The sequence below is a fragment of the Corvus moneduloides genome, chromosome 1 (genome assembly GCF_009650955.1).
Source record: "Corvus moneduloides isolate bCorMon1 chromosome 1, bCorMon1.pri, whole genome shotgun sequence".
Taxonomy (NCBI): Eukaryota; Metazoa; Chordata; class Aves; order Passeriformes; family Corvidae; genus Corvus; species Corvus moneduloides.
Window position 1 is genome coordinate 5,954,385 of NC_045476.1, and position 14,385 is coordinate 5,968,769.

The 14,385-nt window shown below is 40.8% G+C and overlaps 1 protein-coding gene across 1 annotated transcript; it reads left to right on the plus strand.

Moving 5' to 3' along the window:
- The first annotated feature begins 183 nt into the window (after positions 1-183).
- NUB1 (negative regulator of ubiquitin like proteins 1) lies at positions 184-14,375 on the plus strand. Its single transcript, XM_032098597.1, has 15 exons — positions 184-342; positions 2,547-2,664; positions 2,751-2,912; positions 4,156-4,214; positions 4,778-4,848; positions 5,585-5,767; positions 7,282-7,370; positions 8,775-8,881; positions 9,748-9,934; positions 10,300-10,407; positions 10,568-10,720; positions 11,609-11,755; positions 12,034-12,129; positions 12,887-13,079; positions 13,703-14,375. Exons 2-15 carry the CDS (start codon positions 2,548-2,550, stop codon positions 13,864-13,866), a joined length of 1,836 nt encoding a protein of 611 aa, XP_031954488.1. The 5' UTR covers positions 184-342; position 2,547; the 3' UTR covers positions 13,867-14,375.
- Positions 14,376-14,385: the final 10 nt, after the last annotated feature.

Genomic DNA, 14,385 nt, shown 5'->3' on the forward strand with positions numbered 1-14,385 from the left:
CTGTGATTCCTTTCTTTTTCACTACGCTTGAAAGCATGCAAAGAACCAAGCACTAAAGCACCCCGACCGAAGGCAGTTCTGCCACAGCGCGCGTCGGGCAGCGGACACGCCCCGGCCCCTCAGAGTGAGGGCAGGGCGCGGACATGGCGGGCGGGGCGCGGCTTCACGCACGTCACGCCCGTCTCCCCGGGCCTTCCGGGCTGCCGTAGGAGCCGCTCCCCATCCTCTCCCTCAGGGACAGCGGCCGTCGCCTCCCTCCCTCCCGGGAAGCAGCTCAGGGAGCAGCTGCGTCGGCCCCCGAGCTTCCCTCGGCGGAGGCTGTGCCGAGCCCGCAGGGCGCAGGTGGGTGCCCGGGGCCGGGGCCGTGCTGGCACGGCCGCGCTGACAGCGGGGAGCTGGGGGTGCCGGAGCTGTCCTGGCACGGGAGGCACTGGATGTGCTCCTGGGGAGGGATGAGGATGCCCCGGCACCCCGGGCCCGCAGGGATGGGGCTGCCGTCCCTGTGTGTTTGCTCGTGACGCTGCTTCAGTGCTTCCCCTCCTTCAGGCACGGAGAAATGTGACAGAGCTGTGCTTTCCTCCTTTTTAGGGAAAATTGATGTGTCCTCCTTTATTATCCAGCCGTTCTGACAATCCCCTGTTCTTTCCACCAACAATTTGCCTTTTGAACTTGGTTGCTGCATCTTATGTCATGCATCTTATTTCTCCACTTGTTTTATTTCACGTATAAGGCAAACTGGGCTTAGAGGACGAAATTTTATTTGCAAAAGCTCAGTTTTGCATTCAGAGTGCTTCTTGGGAAACACCCCCGGTTGTTTACTCAAAGGAGTTTTGAGAAAGTCCCTTTAAATTCATACCGAAAGTGAAATTGTGTCAGGAGTTCTTGTGGCTTTTCGTGGCTGATGGAAGAGTGAGTCACAGATGTTTTTGCTATGGATTCTCATGCAATTTAGTGATGGTGTGATGGAATTTATTTTAAGTGTTAGAAATGTTACATATAAAATCATAAGTTTTGTGTTTGCGAAAGCAAAATTTTGTTTTTTATATAAAGGGTTTGTAAGAATGAGTTTGACTGGAGACTGCAAGGGTGTTTTCTGTTTTGATAGCTTAATTAAAAATCACAAACTTACTAAGCTATAATATTGTTAAACAGATGAATGACCAGTTTATAAATATCACCTGTATTTACAGTTCTTAATCTTAAGCATAGGCTGCAATTTTAAATTTTATCTGGGTGACCCAAAACCATGAGCAACTTTTTTTGTTAATGTTAAGTAGAATTATGGGTATAAAATGGGTCTTCAGTAAAACTTAAAAGTGGGAAAATGATGGTTACAAGCTGTTCATGAGAATTCCCTGGTGTATTTTGGGAAAGCTGCTTTAATAACTACAGTGCAATGTTTTGAAAATTGAGTGGTTTTGTCACTTTTGCTTTGTAAATGCCACTGTTTGCCTTGGCTCTAAAATAATAGCAGTTGCATCCCAGCAGGAAAAAGAATGTGTGGTTGTCTCTGCTAGTATTGACAGACACTGTGCAAATTACAGCAATCCAACTGGAAAGATTGTTAAACCATCCACTTGCCCAGTTCATCCCTCTGACTCCTGTTTAGGGGAGACTGTTGTCAGTGCAGCTTCCAGGGAATTCTTTGTAGCTCAGCTAAAGCTGGGCTTGAGGTAAGGCTGACCAGTCAACTTATCACATATTGGATATTTGCCTATATTTTTTTCGCCTCAAATAGTGTTTTTCCGAGCCAGGAGCAGTTTTTGAAACAGAGAACTCTTCCCTTTTCTCCTGAGAGCTGTGTGCCAATAAACAAGAATGAAAGATGGAAGCCACTCTGAAAGAAAAGTGAAGCTGATTAATCAAATTCATGCCAACCTTAGTGCATGTATGCCAACATTTTAAATGCTTTTCTGTATAAATTAAAGGACATTTTCCATATGATTCCCAGTGTCCAAGAGCCACAAGTCTCCCATGCTTTATCATGCACCTAGTTATTTTTTTTCTTCCATTGAGATCTCTGCATGCACCTTTCCTTGCCCTCTGTGTGCCTTCCCTGCTTCTTGGGGTGTTTGGTTTTTGTTTCTTTTCCCAGGGACATGCTGATTGACTCAGAGTTTCCTGCTTTCTCTGGGCTAAATCAGAACTGGTGGATTGAGCAGCTCCATCCAGAGCAGGGCAGAACAACTGAATTGTCAATTTTGATGTATTGACACTTTCTGCAATCACAGTTCACATGAGGGGATAGGAAGAGGTTTAATTTGTCTCAAAATGGCAGGGCCCTTCTAAGTTATCTCTACTCCAATCCAAATTTCACCCTCTTTTCAATAATTTTTTCACCATTTTTTCTCATAGTTTGGCCTCAGTTTCTTCTCCTCACCAAAATGCATGAAATACATTTAATACTCATCTTTTATTGCAGAATTCCAAAATGTCATTTAGACTTCCTGAAAACCAAAATATCTTACTACAGGAAAGCTATATTAAAGGATTGTTTATTTTTCTTTCTTTTCCCTTCCAACTGTCCTTTTTTTTTTTTTTTAAAGAATGGCACAAAAGAAGTATTTGATAGCAAAACTGACAAGCTGCTTAAGAGAGGACAAAATTCAGCTATGGAAACCACCATATACAGATGAAAAAAAAGAAGCTGGTAAAGAGATGAAGGTAAATATTTTCTCTGAGTTGATGTCATACATCTTCCGTGTCATACTGCTGGTGCACTTACCCAGTTTTTCTTCTCGTTTTCTCAGGAGCTTGTACAAAAATATTCATCCAAGCTGAATATCAATGAGAATGATACAGAGAATATGCTTGAAGAAATACGGTGTAAAGCAATTGAGCGTGGGACAGGAAATGAGAATTTTAAAGTGACTGGGATTGCAAGACTTGATATATATCTGCCTCGTAGAAAAGTGAGTAACACTGCAAAAAAATCTGCATAAGTAGCTTTACTTTGAGCTTTTGAGTTCTAGATCTGTGTCTATGCAGATATTTTTACTTCAGCTTTTTGAATGAGTGATCTGTGTCAGGTATATAAAACATGGGGAGAGGGGGAATTACATATTTCAGTTTCCCAGGTATACAGGAATATCGTGGCAAAGGAATATGATATTGAGGAGATGAGTAGTTTTTCCCTTTAGGATTTCATGACAAATAATATTTTAATTAAGAAAAATAAGTTCTATTTAAGTGTCTGTTTCAATTTGATTCCTTCTGATGTGACTGCTTGTATTAGCAGTAAAGAACAGGTGTATTTTTTCAGCTGAAGAATACCTCAAGTGCAGTCAGCCTATTAATGTTGCTTGAACTTGGAAATGAAAAGCAGGATTTTCTGTTGTGATGGCACTCACCTGTTCCCTTCATAGATTCATAGAATTGCAGAGTCACAGAATCATTAAGGTTGGAAAAGACCTCCAAGATCATCATTCCAACCTTTACCTACCACCACTTTGTCAACTAAACCATAGCACATAGTGCTTCTTCCAGTTGTTTCTTGAGCACTTCCAGGGATGGAGACTCCACCACCTCCCTGGGCAGCCCATTCCAAAGCTCAGCCTTCTAGAGCAGACTCCTAAAAGCTTCTCCAACAGAGAACTGAACTAAGTTTTGCCCTTTTAAAGTCAGGTTTCAACTTCTAATTTCAGGCATAAAGTACTCCTGTAGTGAAAAATAATTACCTGGGCTAAAGGGTGGAGAGTTTTAAGTGATTGCCATGCAGATACAACAACCAAATAGTTTCATAATTCTACTTTATAATGCTGCTGGGCAAAGAGGGGAATGAATTAATTTAAAATTCCAGTTTATCTAATCTGGGACTAGAGACACTAACAGGAATTAATCATAACCTAGCCAGTCACAGGTGAGTAGCATAATTGCAAAGCACAGTTAAGATTGGAGGTGCATAATTAAATTAATTTAAATTGTTTGGCTCTGAATTTATATTTATTTAATTCTGAATAGTCTGCTGTTATAATGCTTATTTTTAGCACTATATAGCAGGTACAGGACTGGAAATTACTATTATGTATGTCCAGCCATAAGCCTCTAAACATAATTGTTATTTGAAAAAGAAATGTTACTGTAATTAAGAAAATGTCCGAAGTATCTTGATACCGTGCTTTTCCTTCCCTCTTTCTTTTCCCCTAATTACTACAGAGCAGGAAAATCCCACTGGAAACCAGTCTGTTCATCACAGGCAAGGAGCTCAGATCCCAGTAAGTGCAATCACCCTTCATGCTTCTCTCATGAGATACCATCCTTCATACAGCATTTAAAAAAAAACAATTTAAAACAAACACACTTTTTGTTTGATTTAAGCTTTTTTTTAGCATGTATTCTCTGAACAGGATGTCCAGTGTCCTTGTAGGGCAGTTCTTCATGGGAACAGCTGTGGTTTAACAGATGGAAAACAGGAAATAGATAGTGCTGTGTAAATCCCCAGCAAGTACCTGAGAAGGCACCAGTGATCGGTGTTCCAAATCTGTAACCAGGCAGATCTTCTGAACAGTGAACATTACCTTCTCTTTCTTTTGTGTTTTTAAGCCTAAAATAATCAGATTCTTTTCTGTCTGTTTTGCTTTTTCCCTTTTTGTATCCCAGATTTTCCCTATATGGTACACAAAGCTCTCTGATGATGTTATTTTAATTCTAGCAGCCTTTTGTAGCAGAAATTTTAAGCCTTTTATAAGCACTAATTTTTAGGCTTTATTGCTATTGTAACAACAATATTGTGTAGCCTACAAATTTATGCTTATGGATGAAATTATTTATTTCACAGGATAGCACAGGAATATGCATTACAAGAAAATGCTGTCAAAATAATCATAAATAAGAAGCAGCTTGATCTGGGTATGTATCTCTAGTTAAGGATACCTTTATGCTAATTTTCTAGTTTTCTAATTCTCAGAAGAAAAATGGCCTTGTAACTATATTAATTTCAGAAATTTCCAAAAAAAAGCAGTTATATTTGTCAGGTTCTGCTTTACAGGAAATGTAATAAATTATGATGATCAAAATTCTTAAATAGAATTAGATCAGTTAAAGGAATACTGTAATAAATGTTGAAAATCCCCTTTTCTAGCGTTGAAACACTGAAAATGCACATTTAAAAGAAACTAAATTTCTTCCAAAATTTTACTGTGTAATAGCACTTGCAAAGACTTTTTGTATTGCTTTGCCCATGTTCAACCTGTCAGACATGTGGGAAGTGAGGATACAGCTTTTGCTTTGCTGATGGCCCTGGAATATATCAGAATTAGAACCATGGAACTGATAAAAGGAACTTGGATTCAGTTCCCAGTTCCTCTGTCCTGTCCTCTTGTGTATGATCCTGGACATGTTCTTATTCCAATTTTTGCCTGAAGATCAATTAACTGAAACAGAAATAATGGTATCTTTGGTATGTCTTGAAAATAACAAGGAAAGAAACATATCAGTCGCTTCAAAAGCACTTTAAAGATGCAAGTCTGATTCTAAATTTTGCTGACTATGTCGGTAATTTTCATGGTTTTTGACTGAGTTCTCAAGTCTTGAAATTTCAGTACTTCCAGTACTTGAATTGTGTAATTCACACTCTGTTTTGCAGGTAAAACTCTTGAAGACCAGGGTGTCACACACAACGCAAAAGTTATGGTGCTTCAACTGGAACAGAGTGATGAGGAAACCAAAAGAAAAATTCAGGAAGAAGAACTTCAGTGTAAGAAAGAAAAAGAAATAAATGACAAGATGCAAAGAACTAAGAAGGGTTTGGAAATTCTAGCAGAGAGAGGTAAGTAGGCTGGTTGGGTTCAGGGGGAGGTGGGTGTTCATTAATTTTTGTGCATCAAAAATTATATTCTCAGAGGCCTTTCAATGTGGAAGAGTGCCTATACCATGGCTGAATTTCAGTTCATACTTTTGTAGGTTTCTACCTACTTGAAAACTGGATTTTAAGTTGGCTAAAACTGTATTTTCTACCCTTTTTACATAACTAGAATGCTACAAAAAAACTTTGGCACTTTGAGAAGGATATAATACGAATCAATTATTTAATTGGCCCTTGGCAGTTACAGGTCTGAAGACTTGTGAGAAGCTTTAGGTTTATTGTAGACATAAGCACAGTGGCATGATGTGTTATAGGTCATGAAACACTTTTTGTAGTTCAGCTATGGCTGTGTGTAACCATGGTCTCATTGTGCAGAGCAACTCATTTGTCACTGTCATCTGCAACATGGCTGTTGTGTTCTTATTCCCTTGGATGTTAATTCCTGGCAACTGTGGATTAAGTTAAAGGGATTTACTTCACTTAACAGTAATAATTTTTCAAAATGAGGTTGTGTTTGTGAACTGCAGTGCTTGATGGTGAGTTTAAATCACTTCTCTATTCCATTGTTTCACAAATCCACAAGCAAGGAACTGTGGAGCTGAGCAGGTAATGAATTCCTGCCAAATGCAGGAACACCTGAACAAAGCTTCAAAGCTGGTGACAGCCAGTTTCTTACCATAATATCAGATTTTGAACACGACAGAGGTGTTTGCATTTTTTGGACTTAAGGAGTGATTTAGACCCCAAATTTTGAATCCTGAATGGGGTCTCTTTATGGTTTTTGCCACTGTCAATTACAGCCAATCCCAGAGTACAGATCAGAGTCTGTAATGGGCTCCCAGGCTGGAGGTTCTGTGAGAAGTGTAGTAAGGGTTTAACAACCCTTTTGTTTCACCTGAGAGAAACCTCAGGGCAGAAGCTTTTAATCTCAACAAACTCTTCCTTAACTGTCTTTTGCTTACAAGAAAATCATCTTTTCATTGTAAATAGAATGGAAGTTAAAACAAAATTGATAGTTTGGTTATAAGCATTAAAGATGTGGGAAGAAAAATACTGAGCTGTATTTTTTTTCAGCATTATCAACTGTGCTCAGCTATATTTTTTAAATATTGTATGCTTTAGTTGATACATCATTTCAAATGCTATGTTGTGTAAAATATAGGTGTTTTGTCTTCTGCAAAAAAAAAAACCCTTCTTTATAATTCATGTAACTTTTAATACTGTATCTAAATTTATGCATGCACAAGGCCTTTTCCATAGTGACCTTTCTAGAATTTCCTCATGTTTACCTGGCCAGAGCCTCTGTTGGTTGCTATGTCCAGAAAAACACACATGCAGCCTTTATATGTAATTCTGATTTTGTTGTTGTTGTTGTTTGCTGTTTTGTTTAACAACATATTTACTAACATAATCTTATGGCAGCAGAGTTGCTCTGTTGAAGGTGGTGTTTAAATTTTAAACTTTTTTATATCTTTCAGAAGAGTACTTGGATCCAGACTCTGTTCCATACCTAGATATAGCTAATCAAACTGGAAGGTCAATTCCGATTCCTCCTCAAGCTAAAAAAGTAGGTGAAAGCATCATACAGTGCTGTTAAGATGGCTCTTTAAAGCTTGGTCTGTGAAACATTTAAAATAGGGGTTTGAAATACAGTCAGACTTTCTGGGGATGTAACCCTGGGTCCACTATATGTTTGTTTAATTCAAATAATTTAGAAATAAAATTTAAGGTGAACTCTATAGTAAACTCTATATTTCAGTCACCTGGAGACAACCTCTGAATGCTGATCTCATTACAGGTCTAGTCTTGCACTGACCTCTGTATCATCCATATCTTACTTTTGCAGTTTAAGATGGGCTTTAATTTTGTTGTATCCTAGTGCCTATTATAAATTTTAGGTGTCCTAGAAAGGCATGAAAGTAACTTGTTTCTTAGGCCTTATTTCCATTTGGAACTTGATGAGTCTCTCTAAATTGGACTCTGTTAATATAGTTTTTAGATCTTTTTCAGTGTATCCCCTTTCAAACTTAAATTTGTTCATCATTCAAGAGTGTTCCACATTCTCAACTGAAAATAGCTTTGGTTGAGTGCAAGTATTGAGTTACAGAAGGAGTGACACACCTGATGTTGGCCACTGAAGGAGAAGACTAGCAATAGGTGCTGCCTTTCAAGATTACTGGATTTTCTGAAGATAAACAAATTTTTTACAAATACTTGGAATTACACCCCAGAAAAAAAATTGTGAAGAACTGAGCCAGTGTGTGCCAACTGCTGTTCCAGCCTCTCCTGAGGCCTGCTGTGATTTCTGCATCACCTGGAGTCTCTGGGTGATGGGGATGACACTGTCCACTCTAACAGTGCATGCTGTTCTAATGAAGTGGTGAACATAATAATTCACCTGAAGAGTTAAAGCATCCGGTGTTCAAGTGAATGACATTTCATCAGTATTGATCAAAAATAAGAGGAAGTATTGCAGGTTGTTTCTATCCAGAATTATTATTACATTTCCATTTGTTGCATTGCAGGAGTGTTTTCTTGACACATTCAAAATTTAATTTTCAGTTATAATGTTTCTCAGGAGGTGAATTTCTAGGTTTTGCAAGATAACTGTGATAGCAAAGCGAAACAAATTTGATGTTGTTAGGAGGTGTAGTTGAGCTTTGTACCACTGAGCTCTAATGCTGAGCTTTGTACTACTCACCATTAAAAATCTCTCTGGGGTTGCATTCTTAAAGTAAGCATGGTGCAGCATTTCATGTGCCAGTAACATCCATTGCTTTTAACTAGGCAATATCTGACATTATCAGATGGGAGAAAAGTGTGAAGCAGTGTGAAATGGCACTGGTCTTACAGAACTGATACAGTGGTATTTTTCTAGAAAGAACAAGGACTCCGATGGATTACCTGGATATTTCCTTTTAGCTCTTTGAGCTAGGGAGGTGCAGTCAAAAGTCTCAATCTGTTTTTCTAGGCGCTTGTGCTGGCTATGGGTTACCATGAGAAGGGCAGAGCATTAATGAAGAAGAAAGAATATGAAATAGCACTGCCATATTTGTTGGATGCTGATAAACACTTCTGGTAAGAACATTTTGAGTCCTTGCATCTCTCTTTACTGTCAGCCCATAAAGGAACAGCACAAACTCTACCTATGCTTATAAATCAGGGCCAGTTTTGCTTGGGGTTGCTTCACACCCCGTCTTGCAGATGGGAAACAGCAGATAAAGCTCTGACTTGCAGTGACAGGTGGCTTCATGTACAACAGCTGAAACAGATACTGCCACTGGGCAAGTTAATCTTTCATAACAACATAAACAGAAACTGTCAATATTCATGTACCGGGTTATAAATTGCAGGAGAGACAGTCACAGATATTCATTTGCAGTTGCTCCTGTGAAGTAATAATTTCTTGTAAAAGGTGGAACAGATAGCTGAGATCAGTAACCATACCAGGGCTTCTGCAAGTAAATTAGTTTCCTATCAGCTGTCAGAGCCATAAATTGCTCCTTTGAGATCCCGAAAGTCATACTGTCCCTGTCTGTTTCTCATCTGTGTGGGTGTGCAAGGGGACTGGCACAGTACTCAGCGTGTTCATGTGCACCGAGGCAGTTTCTCAGTCCTCCCAAAGATTACACAGGATTTAACTCCATTATGCTTTTAGAGCTGCCATCTTAAAACAGTAGCCACAGCTCATTTTGTTACTGTAATGCTTTAAGATGTAGGGTTGGTATCTGTCCCGCGTGTCAGTGTACAGGATGGGTGATCAGGACTTGATTCCCGTTCCCCTGGCATCAGTTTGTTGCCTCAGATATGAAGAGTGTGCTTTCCACAACATGAGTGTGCACACTTCTAAGATGTTGTCTTATGAGTGTTAAAAAGTGTGTGTGTGAGGAAGAAATAAACAACCCTCTCCCAGAAAAGAAAAAAAAAACTGTTTTATTTTCCAGTGAGTGTAGCATGGAGCTGCTGAACACGGTTGATAATTACGCAGTGCTGCAGCTGGATATAGTGTGGTGCTACTTCCGTCTGGAGCAGCTGGACTGCCTGGATGATGCAGAGAAAAAGCTATCCACAGCACAGAAATGCTTCCAGAGGTGCTATGGGGAGAACCACGAAAGGCTTATTGACATAAAAGTATGCTGGGTTTGATTTAATTAGGGTGGGATTTTTTTCTACATGTATTCAGTTACTGTTCAAGTATTGCGAGACTGGCTTTTAGAAGTTTAGTTTTCCTGTGTATCATTAGCCTGTCATCTGGTTCTGTAATTGTCAGCACATGGAGAACACTGGGCCTGGCAAAAAGGTCATGGTAAGTGTGTGTTTATATGCACAGACATCATCAGGGGTTTAGGTGTGATGCTTTATCTGCACACTGACTGTCACAAAGCCCTGACTGTGTCTTCTCTGAATGTGTAGAGTGTTCTGTTGATAATGAACTGGTATTCTACCACATTCTTCTATCTACATGGTCCACCCTCCTTCTTTAAACAATTCCTTAGGGAAGCTACGGTCGTGAAAAGGTTTTATTTCTACGGCTTTACCTCCTTCAAGGGATCGGGCACTACCACAGTGGCAGAGAAAAGGAGGCTGCAGAATACATTCAGAAGGTAAGGCAGCTTTAGCTAAAACTCTGGAGTCCTTCACTCCAGCCCCTCAGTTTGGGTTCCATCTTGCATCTGTTCTTTGCTTACTCAGAGAAGCAGGGAGGCATTTTTTGTTTGTATGTTAACAGTATAAGTGGTGACATTTTGCTCTTTCCATATCCAGGCATCTTCTTTATACGGAGAGCTGTCCATAGATCCTGATAAAGTGGATCGCCTTTCTCTCCTGGGATTCTCGGAACAGGAAGCTCGCCTTGCCCTGCGAGCATGCCACGGGAATGTGGAGCATGCTGCCAATCTGATCACCAACAGGAGAGAGGTAGGGCCAGTGAAAGCATTAAATCACAGATCATCTGAGTTGGGGTGTCATGAGATGTGTGTGTGTGTGGCCAGAGCAGCGTGGTGCTAAATTAAGGACTTGGATTATCTCGCTTTGGCACTGTTGGTGTAGCTGACAGTTTGACGTGTTGGCACAAGTTTGAAACCAAAACTTAATGTATTAACAAGGGTAGCTCTGTCTCAAAACAGATGGAATGAGAGCACCAAAGACCTGTGGTTGTACCACAGAGGCACATGGCGAAGGCTTTGCACCAGTGTTTGCTACTCAGCAGTGCTCCGTATGGGAATAAACCACCAGGACCAAGCTGTCACTCCCAGGCTTGGCTGCCCCCTATTGTGGCTTTGTACTTGGAAGATCCAGGAGGGAAAAAGGATTTTTTTGTGCTAGAGTGAGTGAAGATAGTGCTGTCCAGATCTGAAGTGATGTTTCGTATGCTGAGGAGGCAGTTCTAGACGTAAAACAGTGAAGTGTGGACTGAAAAGCCAACTGGCTGAGGGAAGGCTGAACAGAACTCCTTGGCTCCCTGCCTGGTTCTGACTGTCTGTCCTTGGCAAGTCTTGTCTGTGGGCCCATCTGCCAAACGGGTTTGTCACTTACCACACAGGGCCGGGAATAGCTGCGATGGCACCAGATCCGATCTGCGGAGCGGAAGTGTGGCGACAGGGCTGGCTCATGGAAATGCAGCTTTATTTAGGAACGAGTGTCTGGCAGCACAGTCTGTATTTACAAAAAGAAAAAAAAAAAAAAAGCCTTTTCCTCAAGAGATTCAAAGTTAAAGCAAAAAAATCCAAGAAACCCTACATGCACAGGCTGTGTGTTAAAGCATTCCCATGCACAGTGAGCTTTGCAGTATCTGTGCTCTTGCAGGAAAAGGCGCAGATCAGGAGGGAGGAAAGAGCTAAAAGGCGGCAGCGACTGGAAGACATCAATACCCTGAAAAGTATGGGCTACTCACAGAGAGCTGCTCAGGTAGCTCTTCAAAATACACAGGGAAACCTGGACCAAGCCTTTAAGGTAAATGATTTTTCAGTAGTAGTAGTGTTGTACAAAAGGAATTTGGTTGGGGATTTTTTTCTTGTTTAGCAGATTCTTATTTTCTGTAGTATGTTTTTTAGTTCATAGCTACCTTTTCTGAACTTTAATGACTGCACTTGCACTTCCTGACCCAATAAATCAGATACCACTTAAGTTGGCTGAGGTTTGCTTTTATCAACCATTGGGCTGCATACACCACTGAGTTGAAGACTGTTGTAGCTCTGTTGCTCTATTCTAATCTCTCTGTTTTATTGCAGTTTATTCTTGACAATCCCGAGTTACTGTTGGAAGATGATGGTGATGATTCTGTGGCCATGGACCAGTTTCAGGTTTCCCAAGAAAGTATTGAGCAAGTAAGCTAGACCACTTGCTTTCTTGTGAGCTGCTTGTCTTGTCTCTGAATTACGCTTGCAAAGAGAGCAGATTTTCCTTAAGCAAAGCTTCACAAATATTCTTTGACCCATGTCACTCAGGCTGTCACACTCCAGGGTCTGGCATCCACTCCTAATGGTGAAGTCACTCGAGCTAACGTGTAATTTGTGTGTACTTCCTGCCCATTGCACCAGCCTGCCATGCATGGATGTGGAGGGGAAGTATGTCCATAATAATGCTTTATCCCCAAAAAAGACAGCAAATGAGAAATTTATTCAAGTCTCTAAACTCTGCAGTGCACAAGGGAAAGAATTGGAATGTGTATTTCTCATGACAGGCTGTCTGACAAGCTCGTCAGTAATTAGTGTGGCTGTGTAATTGCCTGTGTAACAGGCAAGAAAACTGTATTGCCTAGGAAAAGTAAACAGCACATGTACCCCCCTGATACACTGGAGTGCTATGAAGTTTCATTTTGAAAACAGAAAAAGAATTGGTCTGGTACTAGACAAGAGGCTCTTGATCGTGCTCAACATCCCCATGCCTTTAATAGGTCACTGCCCTGTTGTTAACTGTTCCAGTAAACCAGAGTCAGTGTCCTGGAATTCCTGGCATGCAGCACTTTTCTCTGTGTGAGAGAATGACTGTCAGATGCAGAAGCAGATTCCTGTCAGACCCTGGTGTCAGATGAGCTTGGATTTCCCCAGATTTTCTTTATTATTCTTTTTCCCCCTCCTGCAGCTGATGTACATGGGTTTCAGCCGTGAGTCGGCAGAGCAAGCTTTAAAGGTCTTTAAAGGGAACATCCACGTGGCTTCCCAAACCCTTGCTCATTATGGGGGAGTTCTTCCCCCTTCACTGCTGCTGTCCTCAGAAGGGTCCAGTCCATCAGAGGAATCCACTTCTTCCAAAGACCTGCTCACAGAGTCTGCAGGTGAGAATGTTGCATCCAGCAGGGGGGAAAGGAAGGCAAGGCTTTTGTAGGAAATAGTTAAGTAATTTCTGCTGAAGTAGTGGCACAGGGGCTCCAGTAATGCCCCAGGCTGCTTTTACTGGGAACACAGTTACAGGAAAGCAGCTGTTGTCCCAGGTGAGCTGCAACCCCTGCAGTGACGCCACGCAGGGACCAGAGGGGACAGGCATCAGCTGCAGGCAGGTGCAGCTCAGAAGAAAAGGTGACACTCAGGGTGTCCTGGGCAGGGCTGAGGAGTTTATTCCAGATCTGTGCTCTGCAGGTGGCTGACCTGCCTCCATACTCCTTCATGTCCCTTGCAGGATAGAACCATAATTGATACTTTCCATTTAACGAAGAAGCTTGCACGTATTTTTTCTCTCATTATTTGTCAGAGCTGTAGTGATCCCTGTTGTATAATTAAAGGCTTTCCTACACCATGTTTAAATAACAAGGAAAAATGTCCATCCTGCCCTATCCTTTGCAGAATAGTTGTAAGGGGTGGTTGTGCAAGAAGGGGCTGGCAGAGCAGCCACGCTGGTGAAACAGAGAGAGCACCAACTTCTTTCAGAGGTGAATTCACTGCTGCTGCTTTTTATTGGAAGGTTCCTCTAGTTCACCAACAGATGAAGACATGGAGACTGATGCAGTCAATGAAATCCTAGAGGATATTCCTGAGCATGAAGAGGATTATCTGGATTTAACACTCGAGGAAGAAGAACAGATAATTCATGAATACTTATCCTATATACAAGTACCACAGCACTAAATCCCATTAAATCTACTTCAGTTATATGTATTTACCTTGTCAAATTGAGTTTGGATCATGAATGCACCTTCAGCTTATCTCTTACTAAGGGCCTTGAATTCAGTTGAACTATAGTTGGAATACTTAATTCCTGCTTATTTGTAACTCTGCTAAAGCCTACATTTGTGATACATTGTAATTTATTGTCATAGAAAATAGAAACACTTATTTTCAGAAGAAAATTTAATAGAACTAAACTATATTTTTATTGTGAAATAAGTTAACTCGCTTAGTAAAGAAGCATTTCTATACCATTTTAAAATACCAGCTTTAAAAGAAAAACATGGGTTTGTAAATGAGAAACCTTAGCTCATGAGGCTGTAGAGGTATATCAGCTTTCCAACTTTTCTTCTGAAAGATTTCTAAGAGACGTTAATGTATCTGTTGTGCGTGGGTTTATACCGTGTTCTGCTTGTCCCTTGCTGCAGGTGTTACACAGGCAATAAAGGTAACTGTGCTGCTTCTGCCTTCGGTGAGAGA

Excerpts from the sequence above, each read along its gene's own strand:
- NUB1 (XM_032098597.1), top strand. The coding sequence starts at position 2,548 with ATGGCACAAAAGAAGTATTTGATAGCAAAACTGACAAGCTGCTTAAGA. Across the intron at positions 10,721-11,608 it reads TGATCACCAACAGGAGAGAG|GAAAAGGCGCAGATCAGGAG; the intron begins GTAGGGCCAGTG and ends GTGCTCTTGCAG. Across the intron at positions 12,130-12,886 it reads CCCAAGAAAGTATTGAGCAA|CTGATGTACATGGGTTTCAG; the intron begins GTAAGCTAGACC and ends CCCCTCCTGCAG.